The 19,910-nt window shown below is 47.8% G+C and overlaps 1 protein-coding gene across 2 annotated transcripts in view; it reads right to left on the minus strand.

Moving 5' to 3' along the window:
• Positions 1-19,910, minus strand: part of Pou2f3 (POU domain, class 2, transcription factor 3) — an 81,829-nt gene that overhangs the window by 37,317 nt on the left and 24,602 nt on the right. For both annotated transcript variants that reach the window (XM_011242420.2, NM_011139.2), the window contains exon 3: positions 15,043-15,077. In XM_011242420.2, the coding sequence (XP_011240722.1) occupies positions 15,043-15,077 (35 nt within the window). The remainder of the gene's footprint in view (positions 1-15,042; positions 15,078-19,910) is intronic.

Genomic DNA, 19,910 nt, shown 5'->3' on the forward strand with positions numbered 1-19,910 from the left:
ATGAGCTAGCTACCCACTGGGTTCAAGGCCAGCCTGGTCTACAGAGTGAGTTCCAAGACTGCCAGGGCTACACAGAGAAACCCTGTCTCAAAGAACACCAAAGGAGGGAAGGAAGGAAGGAAGGAAGGAAGGAAGGAGGGAGGGAGGGAGGGAGGGAGGGAGGGAGGGAGGGAGGGAGGGAGGGAAGGAAGGAAGGAAGGAAGGAAGGAAGGAAGGAAGGAAGGAAAGGACAGGACCCACTTCGTCTTGCAGCATTGATATTTGCTGCCCTTTTTATGCAGTGAGCTGAAAATACCTAGAATTGCTGCAGCAGAGACACAGTTGATGTGGGTCTGTGTGTTGAGCTAGACTGGAGTCCCCCCAGTCATAGGCCTTTTTTTGTTTTTTGTTTTTGTTTTGTTTTTTGAAACAGGGTTTCTCTGCCCGGCCAGTCCTAGGCCTTTAAGGTTCATGACTAGCAATGCTAATTTTCTCTTGGGGAATTTGGGTAGGGTTATTTTGCCAAACAGCCCTGTTAATTAGCTGTGGAGATAGCCTGTAAAGTGCTGCCCGAGGAAGCATGAAGACCCAACGGTGAGCCCCAGAACCCATAGTAAAAGCTTGGCATCTGCTTGTAACCCCAGTGCTGGGGAGGTAGAGGCAGGGGGATCCCAGGGCCCAACGGCCAACCAACCAAGCTTTGGTGAACTTCAAGCCAAAGAGACCGTGTTTCAAATAATAAATAAATAAATAAAGTGGATAATGTATGAGGAATGAGGCCCATATTTGACCTCTGGCCTCTACCCACATAAGCATATAAATGCACCTATACCCTTGCACCTGCACTTGTGTATGTGTGTGTACACACACAGAAGAAATGCTAAAGTAGTGCTGTCTGCTTTCACCCCTGTTTCACTACATAACACACACATTTTAGCGCCCAGACAAGCAAAATCTTGACATAGGAATGGAATGTGTCCAGTTTCATCAAACTATTTTCTCCTGCTTGACTTTCATTGTTGAGAGCATAAACTGGGTCTTGAGATCTTAGACTGGGGATAGTAAACAGGACAAGGCACAGGATGAAAGGCAGGGAGAAGAAAGCCCCCATGCCAACACAGGCAGCTCTGTGAATCTCTACTGAGGACAGGGGCGTCAACCTTGTTGCCACGTTAGCCCTAAGAATCAGGGTGGCCCTGTGACCTAGAGTTGTAGTTTCAATCCAAATTTGTATCCATAGTTTATAAAAAAGTCAAAAGACCATGGTACCAGATGTCAAGGATGACCCCACGCCCCATCCTCTGAACAGCGCCATCATGTTCTTTCCATTAAAATGGCCAGGACAGCAGGAGGGGACAAAGGGCTCAGTTTTGACTTGAGATAGGTAGCTGAAGGACAAAGCTAGCTCATACCATGTTGGCAGAGTCCTATCCACACCCGGGGGCTCCTAGAGGTAGGCCCTAGCACTCAGCACCCACTTGGCCAGGAGCTGGGGTGCCTCCGCAAACAGCTCCGGGGACTAGAAGCAAGTGGTGGAGTTGGGAAATCATTACCAGAGCTGACTGGAGTGTCTGTTTACATAAACCCAACAAGCTCACCTTCCTGGGAAAAGGAACGAGTTTTCGGATCTGAAGGAGAAAAGACTCTTGACAACAGACAGCAAAGCGACAGAAGGAGAGGGCAGCCATTCATTCGTAAAACAGAGGACAGAGTAGGTAGTAGTTGGGCGCTTCATTCAACGGGCTACCCACACAGGAAGCATGCTCTCACATATCTGCACATACATCATATGCATATGTATGTGCACAAATCCACAGTATGGGAAAGTGAGATTACTGTATAACTCATGCTATGGCACATCTGGGAGCCGGATAACTACCCTTAGAGTTGGTTCTCTCCTTCCACCTTGTGGTTTCCAAGGAGTAAACTTACACTGTAAGCCTTGTGGGCTAGTGCCCTTACCTACTGAGCTATATGGCCCCAAATTTCCAGACTTATTAGGAACTAGGCACAGTGGTACATACCAGCAAATCCCAGCACTTGTGAGGTAGAGTCTAGAAGGTAAGGAGTTCAAGGCCAGTTTTAGTTTCACAGAAAAGCTGAAGCTAATCTGGACTACTTGAAATAATCTCAAAAACAAACGAACAAACGAACAAACAAACAAACAAACAAACAAACATACCAGGGGCTAGGGAGATGACTCGGTGGACACAGTGCTTACTGCTCAGGCATGAGCATCTAAGTCCTCACACACAGTTTGAACCAGACAAGGTCACATGCACCAGCAATCCCAGCTCTCTGGCGGGGATACGGAGGGTTAGAGACAGGAGGATTACAGGCCACAAGCCTAACTCCAGAGAGAATCGGTGAGTTTCAAAAAAATAAGGTGGAGAGCAGGAAACACAATGCAGTCCTTTGCCTCTACATCTTGTATCTGCACCACACATACACACACACACACACACACACACACACACACATAGACACACATAGACAAACACACACATTTACACAAATACACAGTAAGGAAAAGTGAGATTAATATGTAACTCACATTCAGCAAATCCTATGAATGTTTTGATTCCAACTGGGCCCTACCTCCCCCTATCAAAGAAAGCATGATTTTCTGAGAAGAATCAACCTAGCATTTAAACAAACGCATTACATGTATCTATGTCGTGAGAATTTCAGTTTCTTTGAAAATCACAGAAATATGAGGGGGGCTATGTCTTTGTTTTAATATCAACTGTGGGATGTAGGGTTGCTGCAGACTGTCCACTGCAGCAGACTATGATTTGTCTTGTGCTTTAGCGGGGCGTGATTTTGCCAGCTGCCGATAGTTTCTGTGATTATGTGATTCTGGGAACTTTTCAGTGTATATAAGCCCTAGGACTCCCTAGAAGTGGACTTGGTTGATGGTTGACGTTGATTGCTGTCAGTCAAGGTTTGTTAAGGAATCGTGTGCAAAGAAGAAACAAGAAGAAATAAGTTATCCTAACAGGGAAGATCAAACTTGCTCCAAGGAATGCCCCTAATCAGCAGGAAGTCCCTCTCTCTCTCTCTCTCTCTCTCTCTCTCTCTCTCTCTCTCTCTCTCTCTCTCTCTCTCTCTCTCTTTTGAGGTAGTCTCTCCTACTATGTAACTTTGGCCTTGAACTCGGAGATAGGCCTGCTCTGTCTCCTGAGTGCTGTAATCAAAGGTGTTTGCCAATGCACCTGACCACTTATTTTTGTTACTCCACAGCCTAGGCTGGCCTCTCAGAAATCCTCCTGCCTTAGCCTCCAGCTCTGGGTTTTGCCACCATACCTGACTTTTGCACGGTCTGTCCTCTGTAAATCACCAAGCAGAGGGACACAATGTAAGGTGATCTTGATGGAACTCAGTAGCGAATTACGACAAAATCACACCGTGCAACAGGTTTCACGTGGGAAGATTATATCAAAAGGAAGGGGTGCAAAGAGAAGGGGGCGCGGCTTTTTATCGGGGTCTTGGTGCATGCACAGAAGGACATGCCACAGACGCGACAATGGCAATGTGTTGCTGCTGGGCAGCTAGTGAGGATGTATCTTGCTGCCCGGTCCCTCGGGGCTGGCCGTGGAGGTGCCTGATTGCCAACAGAATGGGTCGAGCAAACACTGGAGCCCAGCAGATGGTCCCAAAGCCACACACATCACAGGGTGTTATAGGGGATGGTGGAAATAGGAATACTTTCAGTTGAAGCCATAATTCCTAGAGAATTTCTCTAAGAGATGCTAGGGCTGCCTTCCCAGGAAGCCCTCTGCCCCAGGGCAGAGAGAAAAACCAGGCCCTGCCCCTGGCCTGTGGGCACAACATGCAAACGTGGCTCCCCTCCCTGCGCCCTTCTCACGCACAGCCCAGGGAGGTGGTAGCTCCCAGGGCCAGGGGAACCCTCACTGGGTGGGAATGCTTCTGCACCCCGCCCTTCACCTGGCAACCCTCCACAAGCCGAAGATACAATCTCTGCCTTCCCCACTGGCAAGCCCCAGGCAGGAGAGGTCTGCAGGAGTTGGTAGGAGTGAGAAGGCTCTGTAAGCATGGAAAAGTACAGGCCAGCAAGTAAGGGGCTCTGGGGTAAGATCCAATCAATCAGGTATCGATCGGGAGCCTCCTTTCTCGCTTGCTCTCCCCTGCTTCTCTCTCTCAAACCAGCCTGGCATGGTGAGAAGTCAGACAAGCCTGTCTGACACCCGAAGTCCTCCACAGGGAAATTACCGAACCTCTCTGAGCTGTAGTTTCCCCAGCTCTATAATGGGAATAACAATGCTTACCTCACTGCCTGTTGTAACGATGAAGCAATCTCAAACAAGGTAGAACCCAGAAAGTGCCCGGTACACATGCACCTGGGCTGGAACTCAGGCTCTAAGGGAGTCACTCACTTTTCCTCTTCCACACTCACTTTCCCCACTCTTGAAATGGGAATCAGTATGAAAATGTAACCTACCTCTCTGGGTGGCTACAGATGTTAATGTTTGGTTTTGTGATGATGGGGCCTCGAGTTTTGTGCACACAAGGCAAGGCCAGCATTCTGCCATTGAGCTATGACCCTAGCCCAGTGTGAGGTTTTTGTTTGTTTGTTTGTTTTTTGTTTTGTTTTGTTTTTATGTTTTGATTGTTATTTGTTTGTTTCAAGACGGGGTTTCTCTGTGTAGCACTGGCTGTCCTGGAACTCACTCTGTAGACCAAGCTGCTAGCCTTGAACTCAAGAGATTCGTCTGCCTCTGTCCGAGTACTGGGATTAAACGTGTGTGCTACTACACCTGACCCAGTGTGAGGTTTTAATGAGCTACTGCTTGTACAGTACACAGCTCATTGACTGCCAGGAGCTAAAGACTTTTCCTGTAATTTAGAACAGAATCCAGTTCTCTTTCAAGACCTCTGCTCCAAAAAGAGTCTATACAGGAAGCAAGTTAGCTGGTCCCACTTGTAGTCTCACCAGCAGCATCTATACAGAAAGGGCCATTTACATCTCCAAGAGAGCCTTTTCTTTTTTAATGCCTTGAGAGTAAGGGGGAGGACCTCATCACTTTCCTCCTTGTCTTCATCCTTAATGCTATCCACTCAACAACCTGGGTTGAGAGAATGTTCCAGAACGAATCCACAAGTTAACAGCAGAACTGGTCTGAGCCACTAAACCCAACCTCCTCAGTGCAGAAAGACTTTCTGGTGGTGCCTGCGACTGTCCGGAGAAAATGGAGAATTCAGACAGGGCCTCCAGTTCTGTCTGCTGCTCACTACCCCAGCTGCCGCTTTTAGAGGAAGGTTTTACTCGGTTTACCCGGCAGTGAGGGAGCTGTCTAGGCTGTAAATATGAAACAGCTGTTACCAGCCTTAGGCCAAAGCACCAAGTATGGATGGCAAAGGGGGACAAACATTCAGCTCTGCAAAAGCACATGCATTTCTTGTTACTTCCCTGTCCAAGCCTGGGGAGGCTGAGACCAGAAGATGACAGATCCAGGCGAGGGGAGAGGCATGCCTTTTCTAGAAGCACCTGTGGCCTGACCTACCTGGAAGCCATACACAGAAGGAGACACTAGTTTCCTGTTCATCGGAACATATTGAAGGACAGGTGACTATTGGCAGAGTCCTGTAATATTGTATAAATCAGCATTCATTCTGAAGACTGGAAGACGACCTGGTTTCTGTTCTCATCTTTGGGTGACAAAGTTAAGGTATATAGGAGTCAGCCAACAGGGTAACCAACGCTGCCTCTCTATCAAACCACCCTATGCAAGACAGGCAGAGCAGCATCAGGGTGACAGAACCAGGGACTGGGAGTCAGGCAGAGCATCAGGGTGACAGAACCAGGGACTGGGAGACAGGCAGAGCATCGGGGTCACAGAACCACAGACCAGGAGACAGGCAGAGCATCGGGGTCACAGAACCATGGACCAGGAGACAGGCAGAGCATGGGACCAGGAGACTCGCTGGCCAAGCTTTTAACCTGTGGCTATTGTGGGTGGGAATGCATGGGAAGTCTCTCAGCCCCTCACTGCCCTCAGTGTGCTCATCTATAGGCTGGGCGTGATGCCAACCACTTAACAGGGTTTCTAAACACAGTAAAAGAAATGTTTTACAAACATTTCTTATTCAGTGCCTGGAATACAGTCAAAGGCCGATGAATGTTATGTTATCGTACACACGATGGCTGTGGTGAAGAAATCACCACAGCCATCTGATCTCGTCAATTATCTTCTTCCTGAAAACTCTACTCCACCCGTCCCTCATCACCCAGTCAAGCCAGCTTATTCTCAGCGGAGGTGGCCCTGGCATGCATGCTCTCCATTCAATTTTTTTTGTCTCTTTGTTTCTTTTTTTTTTTTTTCCTTGACAGAGGATCTGAGATGGGATCTCATGTAGCCCAGGCTAACCATCATTTTGCTATTTTGCTGAGGGTGACCTTGAACTTCGGATCTTCCTGCCTCTAGTTCCAAGTCGTGGGAGCTGAGGCCCAGAACTGATGGAAAAGCACCCATTCACACTTTGGGGGTGAAGATTTGCCCCTTTGCCAGCCATGCTTGGCATTTGGCCTGAGGCTGGGTATCCAACGCTCCCTGTCTGTGGCCTTGGCACCAGCCTCAGTACTAAGTGACTAAGTGTTGCAGACAGTGGCGTAGTGAGGGGCAAGAAGGAGCAGAAGTGACTCTCTAGTTCCTCTGGTGTTATCCCTCTGACATTTTTTAGGCTGGAGAGAAAACTGAGTTCTAGGGAAAAATAGAGGCTGTGTTTTCTTTCTGGGGAGCCTGACTCCAGGGTGAGGGTGAGCCCCCATGACTTACTTCCTGTATCTCTATGTCAAAGGATAACAGCCAGAGGTCCATCTGGCTCTGCCTCTTGGTACAACATGGCAGGCTGAGATCAGCTCCCTTGCTGAAGTCCAAGGGGTGATTTTTCTGGCTGTCTTAAGGATAGGAGGCTCCACTCAACTTTATTGGGCAGAGTCCACTTTCTAGCTGTGTGGTGCCGCAGGCCACAGAGCCAAACAAGAAACATTTATTCATGTTACAAACAGCTTTAGTACTGTCTTCAACCCCCGCCCCCCACTGGACATTTGTGTTGACAAACAGCTTGTCTTTAATCACAAGATTCACATCCCAGTTCTATCTTGCATGCAATCACATGTGCATGTGTGAGCCTGCATGTGTGCACGCATGTGCTTGCATGCATGTGCATGGAAATGCATGCAATGTGGTGGGCTCAGGTGTCTTCCCCAATCACTCTCTACCTTATCTTTTGAGACAGGCTCTCTCACTGAGCCCAGTGTTCGACAGCTGGCTTAGCTACTAGGCCAGAGAGTTCTGCCTCTGTGTTAGGTTACATATGAGAGCGACCATGCCCAGATGTTTTTCATGGGTGCTGGGATCCGAACTCAGGTCCTTGTGTTTATTCAGTAGACTGCTCTGACTGGCTCTGTCTTTTTTTTCTAAAAAGATTTATTTATTTATTTATTTATTTATTTATTTATTTATTTATTTATTATATGTAAGTACATTGTAGCTGTCTTCAGACACTCCAGAAGAGGAAGTCAGATTTCATTACAGATGGTTGGGAGCCACTAGGTGGTTGCTGGGATTTGAACTCAGGACCTTCGGAAGAACAGTCAGTGCTCTGAACGGCTGAGCCATCTCACCTGCCCCCTTTCTGCTCCTTTTGCACTCAGTGTGTACCTTACCCAGATATCCTGCCTTCTGTGTTTCTATTTTAATTTTCTTTTTATTGGTGGTATACATCCAATCAGGGCTTCACACAAGCCAAACAGATGCTTCGCCGCTGAACTACACTCTCAGGCCCGATTTCCCTTTTAATTAAAATCTTATTTTTGAGACAGGATCTTATTTTGTAGCCTAAGCTGACTTTGAGCTCACCATCCAAACTTGCCTCGATCTGAGATGATCGCCTGAGAGTTTGGATTACATGCGAGCATACAATACCACTCATTCATGGAATACGGTTCCACGTTGAGGAGGACATTTTTGTTTTGCTTGAGCTTTCCCAGATCTTAGCACTTTCTAGAAACCATGGCTTTTGAACTGCCAATGGATGGAACGAAACCCATCAGGGTCAGAGAGGCATAAGCACGCTACCAACTCCTTAATCCTTTCAGGGGTGTGCCCAAGGAGTTGCTTGCAGACAGCAAATTGTTTTCATTGTAAAGTTCTTAGCTTTCTCCTTTTTAGTAAAATTAGAAATTTATTTTATTTTTTTAAATACAAGGTCTCACTAGGTTGTCCTGGCTGTTCTGGAACTTACCATGTAGATCAGGCTGACCTTGAACTCAGAGATCCACCTGCCTCTGCCTCCCCAGTGCTGGGACTACAGAGGTAAGCCATCATGTCAGGAAATTTTAAAAACTTATAACAGTTTTATTTTAAGATTTTTTAAATTTTTCTTTTTTTAAATTAATGTATTTATTTCTAGACAGGATTTCTCTATTAGCCCTGGCTGTCCTGGAACTCACTCTTTAGACCAGGCTGGCCTCGAACTCAGAGATCCACCTGTTGCTGAGATTAAAGGTGTGCACCATCAACCACCAGAGCATTTTAAGTTTTAAGGGAGCTTTTCAGAATCCTGTCATGCTGTGTCTGGTTTAGAAAGGAGTGTGAGAGGGTATGAGGCTCGGCTTCTTTGGGTATCCTCTTTTTAGCCCTGCCTGTTGACTAAGACAGAAGTCTCTACTTCTTTCTCTATCAAAGTCTTTGTGTCTGGCGTGCGTGTGTGCATGTGTGTAATTCTAGGGTCACAGCCATTCATCAAAGCCCTATTTCTAAGCTGGGAGTGGTAGAACACGCCTTTAATCCCAGCACTCAGGAGGCAGAGGCAGGCGGATTTCTGAGTTCGAGGCCAGCCTGGTCTACAAAGTGAGTTCCAGGACAGCCAGGGCTACACAGAGAAACTCTGTCTCAAAAAACCAAAAAAGAAAAAAAAGCCCTATATCTAATATAGCCCTGCCAGACTCTTCTATTCCCTATTGCTTTGCAGCCATGAAGCAGGAAGGGATGTTATAATGATTCCCTAACTCCAACTCTGCTTCATAGAGGTATCAAATTGTGGCTTAGTGGCTCTCCTCCCCTCCTTTATTCCCAGTGCCATGAACTGAATTTGAAGCCTTGTGCATACTAGGTAAGTACTCTACCGCTCAGGTACAGCCCTGGCTCTCTTTTCCTTTTTTTTTTTTTTTCTTGAGACAGACCTTTGCTAAGCTGTCCAGGCTAGTGTTGAACTCTCTCTGTAGCCCAGGGAGGCTTACATGTGCCATTCTTCTAACTTGGTCTTTTGAGTAGCTGGACTACTTTTTTCTTTTATCCAGAACCTCCATCTTGGATAACCCATCTTCCACCCAGAAGGACAGTTCTGGAATGCCGCAGCATCCTCAGAGCAACCAGAGAACCTGCCACCCCTCATTCTCTGTCTCCTGGGTCTTTCAAACAGGAGGACCCATGTTTTCTTCCAGCATGTTGGACTCTCCCTGGGAATTGTATCTTCTTGTGACTCTTAAACTTAGGGATTGGGCCCATGGGTGCTACCGTTCACAGGCTCCCCTTCTGTAAGGCGCACTCGCTCGGTTTCCCCGCCTTGGACTGGGTGTGCCTGTGAGCAGCGACTGTGCTGCCCTCCTTCCCTACTCCATAGCACCCAGCCAAGCACAGGTTTGCAGAACAAAGCCAGACTCAGTTCCTCCCTTTGCTCCTTAAACTCAGCTGTTCCTGGGTGCCCCGTGTACGGAGCTTACTCTGCTACCCACAGGCCCTTCCCTGCCAGCTGTAGAGGCTGGGGCTGTCACTCAGTATTTCCCCCTTGCTGACTCCTGAGAGACCTTTTCTTAAACGGAATCATTCAGGTTTTAGAGAGGGTGCCCTGCAGAGCCAATTAATTAAATACTACAAGTCTGCATGTATCTTAGCAGCCAGAGACAAACTCATGATATGGAGCGGCACATCAGGGCGATGGCTTGGTAGGAGATGGCATAGAAGTCACCAGAAGGACATAGGCAAGCCATATGTAGTGTCGTTGGGACCCAATCGCTGCCCAGCTAGCGCTGACAGGAAACCCCAGGTCAGTGGTTCTCAGCTTGGAGGACAGGATGAAGATTTTTTTTTCCAACTTTCTTTAAAGTAAAAGCAGTAGGATTCAAGGCCAGCCTTGGCTACATAATAAGGATGAGGCTAGCCTAGGCTACATGAGATTGTGCCAAAAAAAAAAAAAAAAAAAAAAAACCAGCAGAAAACTCCCCCAAACATTCAAGGCACTCTCCATTCCCCCTCAGAAAAGCCTTGCTCATCAACTAAGCCCTGAGTCCCCTGAGTCCCCTCAACATGCCACCTTTCTATGTTGTATCTCCCTACCTTCCACCTCTTCAGCCCCCAAGCTTCTCTTCACACTCTCCTTTTTTTAAGCCAATGCTTTTTCATCCCTTCACAATGCCCTCCCTCAAAAGGAGATCCTGCTGTACAAACCCCATCATTTCTGTAACTCCCGTTCAGCCCTCACCAATGGCTGCTTTGGTGTTTGCTCGCTCTTTGGATGACACCGGCTGCCGTTACTGCTTGTCTCCCTGCTCAGTCTCCTATTCTGCTTTTAGACTTGGAGCTCATCGGTGACTCTTCTTGTCCTTGCCATCATCACACAAGCTCTCCTGCCATGTTGTGGCTCTCCTCCAGTCCCTTTGCCATCCCTTCTGAGACTCACCTACAAGCACCCAGTCTTGAGCCAGTTTCTGAGTGCTCCTTCTCCACTTTGACCTGCACCCTGTCTGTCCTTTTCCCCACCCATCACTTCATGTAGCCTGAACCAGGGTCACCTTGGTCCTGACCCATCCCCACGTGTGGAGTACTTACACCTCCCCACCTCCCTAGACCCTGTCTTCCCTCCTCCATCTGCCGCTGGATGAACTGGCTCTCGTTCTTTGATTGCAGCCCCACCAAAGCTCGGACCCCTGGCCAGAAACCTCAAGGACACATCTACTCGTCCCTCTTTTTATGGTCCACAACCAACCTGTTGGCCTAACATTCCTGGTTCTATCTCAAGAGGAGCTCTCTCCAGCCAGGGTCTCTTCATATCCAGTAATGCACTCGTTGCAGAAAATGTAATGGTTTACATGTTCAGGGGCTCATGTAAGGAACGCACACTCATGTTTACCTTTGATCTTCACAACCACTGAGTACAACAGATATCCTTATTCTCTGCATCTTACAGATGAAACTAAGCCACATGGAGATAGAAGAACATGCCCAGGGTCACACCGTCATGTAACACAGACTCAGTATTGGAACCCAGGGAAAGTGGCCCTGATGACACTCTCAGCGTCTTTATTCCCATTCCTGGCTAACCCACCTGTGTTCATTACACCATCCCAGTTGTCATTTCCTACAGCAGTTCTCCATCCGCCTTGCCTTCCTCACCCCCACACCCTGTCAGTGTTCTGCCCTTGACTGATGTTACATTTGAAATGTCACATGACCCCCTGTTTCCTACAGGAGAAGCTGAGCATCATGGCCAGCTGCTCAGAGACCTTCCTAATTTGGCCCAACCCACAGCTCTGGCTTCATGTTCTGCCAACTGATCCCTGATCTTCTCCAGTTCCTGCCAAACTGAGCCCTCTCTCTGCATAAAGTCTGGCTTCACACTGTCTTCTATGCTTGGGACACTCTCAACACTTCATGCCAGCCAGAGTCCCACTGTTCCTTAGCCAGCCACTTCCAGGACCGTCTTTACAGAGAGATTCTCAGGCAGTGTCACAGCGTTCAGCACCCTCATTCCTCACAGAAATCTCGGCTCAGACTGTAATTTCTCTTCTTACAAGAGACACCCTCTGACTCACATATAAGAACTAATATCCAAGGAATCAGTAGAGGGTCCCAGCTATGACTTGATGGGTCTTTCTGCCTTTGCCCCAACATTACAAAGGATTCTTTTCACTGCATACATAACCCAAGATCAAAAAGTCTAGAAAGGCCTGCTGGAACCTACTTCCCCTGAATTCTATGGCTTGACTCCTTGACCCCGTTTCTTTTATAAGAAAACACATAATGCCAGCTGTGGTAGCCACTTGGAAGTCAGAGGCAGGAGGATCAAAGGTTCAAGGTCATCACCGACTACACATCGGCTACGTGTTCAGCTTGGGGACAGCCCGAGCCACTTTCTCAACAAGCAGAGGAACAAAAAGTGGAAGCCTGACTTCAACCCATTAGTCAGAATGTAGTAGGTGGTAGTGAGAGAAAAAACGGCAGTTCCTTAGCGCACAGACTATAAGAGTCTTGGAGACCATCATATCCAAACCTCTTCATTTCATCCATGAGGACACTGAGACCCAGAAGGAAGAGACATGTGAAAGACCAGCAACTAGCAAAGGGCAGACAACACTAGAGGCCAGGGCTTGCCTCCATCTGAGCATCTGGCCTCTGCCCGATGCCTTTCAACCCCATTGTGCCCGCCCTGGGACAAAGAGGCAGGCAACCCTGCTTCTAAAGATCTTCTGAAGATCACTGGCTCAGCATGGCCATGCTTCATGCACAGTGAGTGAGCCAACAACCCTGGTTCATCCAACATCAGGCCTGAAGTCCACCCAGCTTGGCACAGAGGCTCCAAGGGTAGCATGCTCTTTTGCTCTGGGAAGTCCAACACCACCTTGTTTGTGTCTGAGCACAACCACACTTTCCTCCTGTCCTCTCCCCACTCCTTCTGCCTCCCATTTAGTCATAATGAGGTCATAGTCTCTGCTCCCAGGCCTCTCCCAAGGACGGTGTGTTTAGATGGAGAAATGCAGAGGAGGATTCGACAAAGGACATGGGGGAAAATTGAACTCTAGAGTCAGAGGCATGTTTTCAAATCCTGTCCCAGCCAGTTGACCAATTGTATGACCTTTGTCAACTTGCTTAATCTCACAGGTCCTTGATTGAAAAGGGGTGGGACTGCCTGGAAGGCAGTTTCCTCACTAGCAGAGTAGCAACTCATAATTATCTCCTGGGCCAAGGTAGGAATGGATGAGATAGAGTCTGCAGCATTTGTGGGCAGTGACTGTGGGCTGCTTTCCCTTCATGTGAAAGACAGAGGAAATAGACATGGCTGCCAGGCCATCAGTACCCCCTCCCCCACTTCATCCAACTGAGGTGGGATGAAGGTCCCGGCCTGTGGAAGTTGAGATCTGATGTCCTTGGAGGGTCAGGTTCAGAGAAGAGGAACCTTCCAGAGGCTGTGAATATGCCTCTGAGCAAAGCCCCAGGGAAGTGTGCAATGCCTGGGCTGCAGACCCCCCCTCAGGTCCCTAAGAAAAGTCTGTCCCATTTGTTCCTGTCAGTGTTGAGAAACCAGAGGCCCATCAGTGGCAAGACCACTGGATGTGGAAAGGGCCAACAAGACCTCCATGTGGACACTGGGCCGTCTAGCACAAGCTACATCCCACAGGAGGCCAAACACACTGCCTGACAGCTGGCATGGCCACCTTTTGGTGTAAGTTCACCTCCTGGATGACCAAGTAGAGCCTGAAGGTAGTGAGAAGCCGGCCCAGGCTTAGGGTCCCGAGGCCTCAACCCACTTAGTACTCCTTCAGAGTTACAAAAGCTTTCTACAATTCAATTTGCCTGGTTGAATGTCCCACCCCTCCATTTTTTTTTTTTTGAGGGTTGGGAGAGGGAGTTGAGAAAGGGTCTAACTCTGTACCCCAACCCAGGCTGGGCTCAAATTCATGGTAAACCTCCTGCCTCCCACAGCACTGACTGAACCAGATGGGGAGAGACTCCCATGTCTGCCTGGCTGGAATTTTCTCTCTGATAAGAATCAGTCTCCCATCTAACGACATTGTGCAAGAAGCTGATTCTGTAGCCTTCCTTTCTAGTTATTGCAGAATTTATTATACTGCATAGACTGGTAGTCCTTCCTCATAGCTAACCCAGATCTCTCTTTAATGGGGCCCACGGCCCTCGGTCTCCAGGGCAGACAGAGAGCAGTTGTTTTTCATTTGTTAGCAAAATCCTCAGGCTCCTTGATGAACAAAACTGGATTACTTGCCTGAGAGATTTTGGTTTAGGACTCTAGATTTTCTTTTTTTTAACTATGAAGGATGCTTCTAGAATGAACAGCCTTTTAAGGAAATGTTGGTAGTAACTTTTGATTCCTTCTTTGGATACGAAAATCCACACCCCAAACTTAACCACCTAAAGGCTGGCAGAAACAGGAGCAGATACCACTCTCTCCCCGGCTTCACATCGTCAGCAGCCCAGTCTTTTCTCCCCATCACAGCCTGCCTTACTGCCCACCTCCCAGGCTCCCTCCATCTTGTCACCTAGAGGGACATGCCATTTTAACCTTCTTTCTAGCCATTCCCATTGATTTCTCTGCTATCTTCCAACTCCATCTGGCTCTGAGCAAAGCCCTTCCAAACTAAGTCTAACTTCATCTACTTTGGGTGACTTCCAAAGCCCTAAGCTAGTGCCTCCATTTCTCAAGCCTGGTTACACACTCCTTTTCTGAGACAGAGTTGAGCTTGCTATGTAGCAAAGGATGATCTTGAATTTCTGATCTTCATTTGTCCTTCTAAGTGCTGGAATTTCAGGCTCACAACACCTTGCCCAGTCCCCACGTTGCTGTGGAGGAAATTGAAGCTTCCTCCCTGCTAGGTAAGCACCCTGCTCCCTGAGCTGCTGCCCCAGGCCACAAGTACTCCTGTCTGAATGATTCTTCTTCTCCTACCGTGGCCTCTCTATCAACTTGCTTTTGATCAAGAGTTTCTTATAGAGAAGAACGGGCCACTCTTATAGAGGATCTATAAGTTCCTCTCCATCATCAGCTAGTCACATCATAAATCCACTGAGGCTCAGTCAATAGCTGGGGAGCTGAAGCTCTATGGTAGTTATGCCAACTATGCACAAATGTGAGCATTGTACTCTAGAAGGGAGACCCCAGGTCTGGAGTATGGTGGTGGCTGGGAGGACAGTCAGGGTCCTTTTATCCTGAAAGCTAGATGATGGAGAAGAATCACCAACAAGTGTTATATTTGTCTGACACCCCCCAGAACTTACAGGATAAATGTTTTCCAACCCAAGTTCTTACCTGTCTGTTGAAATCTAGGCCATTTCGATCATTTCCTAGAAAGAAATAACATATATATGTATCAATCCCGTGCAATCAGGAGAGGAAAAAAGGATAATGGGAGAGGAGCCGACTTCTCCTATAGCCATGATCTCATTGTTCATCCCATTTTTCTGGAAACATAAGGGAATGCATGAGCAGCCACGGAAAGAGTCACCTTGGAGGGAAGGCCGACTTGCCCATGGTCAACACAGGAAGAGCCAGAGCCCCTGTTCTATCATATAAAGCCTATGTGTACCAGGTGTTCTGTCCTTCACTGATCAGCAAGAGGGGGCTGGTCAAAGAAACCAAAGGAGCCACCCAAAGCCAACTGAGACTTCCTACCAGCCCTGCCCTCTGGTATCATAACCTCTAATATGTAGGCATCTGTCTTGTCCCTCCAGCCGCCAGCCTTGTGTTTCTTGTTTTGTTGATCCTATTTCCTTTCATTGTTGCTGTCTTAGTATGGCTGGGTGTGGTGCCACATGCCTTAAATCCTAGCATTCAAGGGTCTCCAAAACAACAACAACCCAACAACAACAACAACAACAACAACAACAACAACAACAAAAACAGTGGTCAGGTGTAGTCCCAGCTGGTCTCTTTCCTGGGAATGGCTTTGAACTCCTGATCCTCCTACCTTCTTTCTCCTAAGTGCTGGGACAGTTCTGTGCCACCACACCCAGCCTTTTTTTTTTCTTGACAAATATTACACTGAAAAAGTAAATATGTGCCTAACAGAAAAGCTGCTCTGTGCAAAGAAGCCTAAGATGACAAGAGCGTTGCTCTGTAGAGACATACCCAACAACTCATATTTGGGGGTATTTTGTAGGCTCCCCCTCTTTTGAGGCAGGGCCTCATGTAGACTAGACTGTCTCAAACTTGCTATATAGCTAAGGATGGCACTGACTCCTGATCCTCCTGCCTCAGCTTCCTATGTGCTGGCGTGTACCACCATGCTGGGTTTATACTGTGTGTGACTGGAACCCAGAGCCTGCGCATGCTATGCAACCACTCTACCAAGATCACTTGCTCCCTCTACAGCCTTTCATTCTAGTTTTACTTTGTGGATGTTTATCATCGGTCCAGACTCTTATCCCTTTTTCCAGGTAGTATCATAAATGTACTTTTGTATGCTTTTTGAATTATGCCTACTTCTCCTATATTAGTAAACTTCATTTTTAATTGACAAATAATATTCTATTACATAGACACATACTTATTACTAGATAAACTGAAGGAGAAAAACCACTTCTGCCAGCTATCCTCTGAGGGCGTGGAAAGATGGCTCGGTTGTTCAGAGACCTTGCTGCTTGCTCTTCTGGAAGACCCAAGCTCAGCTCCCGACATCCACACTGGGCAGCTCACAGCCTGCCTATCACTCCAACGCCAGAACATCCGACACCCATTTAGGGCCAATGCCAGCAGCACACACAAACACACACATATGTACACTCACATACACACACAGTCACACACACACACACACACAAATAAAAATAAAGCTTAAAAAGTAACACATCACCCGACCTTCACAAAGTGCCCAGGGTGGCACTTGCACACAACCCACAAATAAATAAATGTAATCAAACCGTATTAAAAGCACTGTTCACTCATAACCTGGCACTAGACTTGGAATATAATAGAATCTCAATATACTGATTGAACGAACGGCTAAGTTCATGGATGAGTTGACTCAGACCTTTGGTCCAGCTTAGCATAGCATCTAACTCCAACTTTGCCTCCTTTCTGCAGGCTTTTTGCGCTTTTTGTCTTCTGGGTTTTCTCCCTTTTTCCTAGACGCCCTGAGTTCTGTCCGAACAGAACCTTCAGACAGATCCACAATGTTACCACACCCCTCAATACTGTTGCCCCGCGCAGCCTTGGCCCCTCCCCTCTTGGGAACATAGAATCCTCTCCACTGACGACAGGGAGACGCGCACTGTTTTCTGTGAATTTCTTAAGAACTTAACACAAATCAGAGGCTTGAAAATGCCTGAGACTTGGCCGGATGGAACATAAATGACTTCCCCAGCTCCTTAACTACAATCCCCTCAGCCTAGGGGGCAGCACCTTCCTGCACATTTGTCAGCCATCTCTAAGGGTACCTAGGCTAGCAGGACAGAGAAGAGAATGAAAAGCCCTAGGGCTCAGGGAGGGAGGAATAAGGTGAGATACAAGGTAACCCATAGCAGAAGCTACGAGTAGCTAGGACCAAGGGGAGCTAAAATCAGAAGGGCCACACACTAATCACTGTGCTTGTGAATATAGACTAAAGGGGAAAATTACTTTTTTTTAATCCTTTAGTCACATTTTAAAGTTTGCCTACAGAGTTTTTTTGGTTTAGATTTGGCAAAAGAGAAGGCTAGAGAGATGGCTCAGCCCTTACTGCTTTTGTAGGGGGCCAGAGTTCTATCCCCAGGACCACACAGTAGCTCACAACCATCTTTAACCCCTAGGCCAGAGGTTTTCAACCTGTGGATCGTGACCCCCCTTTTGGGAGTCCAATGATTCTTTCACAGGGGTCGCCTCAGGCCATTGGAAAACACAGGCATTTACATTACAATTCCTAACAGTAGCGAAATTACACTTATGAAGAAACAGCAACAAAATAATTTTATGGTGGGGGGGTCACCACAACATGGGAAACTGTAGGAAAGAGTTGCCGAGTTAGGAAGGTGGAGAAGCACTGCCCTAGGCACTCTTGTGGTCTACATTCATATACCTAGGATTTAACAAATACAGACGAGGAAGAGGAGGAAAAGGATGATGACTTGGCAGAAGAGAACCTAAGAGGTAGCTCATTAGGTCAAAGCCTGGTTCCCATGAGCCTACACACATAGACACACACACACACACACACACACACACACACACACACATAAAGAAGGATCTGGCAAAAGAACACACTGGCCAATCCAACCAATGTTACTGAACACAGTGCAGGTGCCAGGCGCTAATCTGGGCCTAAACTATCATGATGAAGAGACCTTATGTTGAGATTTCTGTCTAGTTTCCCTGATGGCCAGAGCTGAGTAGACAGCTAGTTTGGAGGTTTGGGGCCAGACAAGGTCTCCCTTAAGAGAGGGCTCCTGGCCTTGGATGCTCCAGGGTAGAAGTAGATGTAGCGAAGCTTGTAGGTACTGAGTAAGGGCTCAGCTGCTCCGTGTGAGTATTAGTTTGGTCTCGGTTCTTACTGATTCACAGGGAAGTGCGTGCTTGGGATGCAGGGCTTCCTGCCTGGCTTCCGGTCTGGGAGAAGGTGTTGGGGGCATGTGGAGGTTTAGGTTAAAACAAGATGCTGTGGCTTAGCAGAGGTGTGAGATACACCCTGATGGCCATCATGACCCACCCCTCCAGATCTGGACACTGCCGCTGCCGCTGCCGCTGTCTCATCCTTCACTTTGCTTCTGCACAAGTCCCAGCATTTCTCCCAAAGTTCCCTGGACTTGTTCCATCTGGCCCCTCCCCCCTCCCAGCCTGCAGGAAGGCCTGGGAAGTGACATCTGTGAAGTTCAGGCTGTGACCTAGCTCGCTGGGGCTCACTGCTGCCCCAGTGCTCCAGATTAGGAGGCGTGAAGGGTTGGTTATTCCTGGCTCCCTTTCATGCAGTGGAGAGGAGAGGAGAGGAGAGGAGAGGAGAGGAGAGGAGAGGAGAGGAGAGGAGAGGAGAGGAGAGGAGAGGAGAGGAGAGGAGAGGAAAAGAGAGGATGATGTGCCAAGTACAGTCACCAGAATCTTTTTTTTTTTCTTTTTTTGAGACAGGGTTTCTCTGTGTAGCCCTGGCTGTCCTGGAACTCACTTTGTAGACCAGGCTGGCCTCAAACTCAGAAATCCACCTGCCTCTGCCTCCCAAGTGCCACCACAGCTCGGCCCACCAGAATCTTCATAAGGACGCTAGCAGGGCATACTTAGAAGAAATTCTAGACTTTTAAAGAACTGTGGTCTAGGCACCAAGCCGTGTCAACTCCCCCTTCGAAACAGGGACCAGATGAAGCCTCGGGCTTCTCATTGTTAAACAGGGATTCCTAGGGACACAAGGGCCTGAGTGAGACACAACTGGAGAGTACACTTTTTCCTTTAGAAAGTATTGGTCTGTACTAGGCCATGTCCCCACTGGTGACACCTGTGTTAGAGACTTTGCCTATGCTGGCTGGGACACCCTTCTCTGCCTAGAAGAAAACATTATCCCGCAGGATCCAATCAAGTGTCACTTCCTCAGTGAGGCAGTCTCAGGACAAATGATTAGTCCTCCTGCATTGTGGCCTTCTGTTTGTGTTTTTATGGCACAGGCTAAATTGTTCATTTTAATTTCTTCTTGTCTCCTAGGGTGGCCTTGAACTTGGTATATAGCTGAAGGTGACCTAGAACTTCTCATCTTCCTGCCTGGTTTATACCATGCTAGGGATGGAACCCAGAACTTCCTGCACGCCACATGAGTGTAGCCCTGCTCAATGAGCTACAGCCTCAGCCCTGTTTACTTATTTATAGTCTGTCTGTTTAGTTTTTTGAGGAAGGTCTTACTTTGTAGTCTAGGCTGCCCTTAAACTCATGATCCTCCAGCCTGAGTCTCCTGTGTGCTAGGACTGTGGGTATGTGTAACACCATGCCTGGCTCTACCATAGTTTTTAGAGGCAATGGTTTGTACTTTAGTTTTCACCATGGACACACAAGTTCCCAGAGTCTGGATTTATTATAATCTTCATCTCTGGGCCTTGGCTGCCTAACACGGAACCTGGCGTGTATTGGATGTCTGTGCTAAAACTAGCCTCTTCAGACATAGACTCTCCAGACACCACACCTGCAGCTACCTGAGCAAGAATATGATCGTACACACACGCACGCGCACA

The sequence above is a fragment of the Mus musculus genome, chromosome 9 (genome assembly GCF_000001635.26).
Source record: "Mus musculus strain C57BL/6J chromosome 9, GRCm38.p6 C57BL/6J".
NCBI classification, from domain to species: domain Eukaryota; kingdom Metazoa; phylum Chordata; class Mammalia; order Rodentia; family Muridae; genus Mus; species Mus musculus.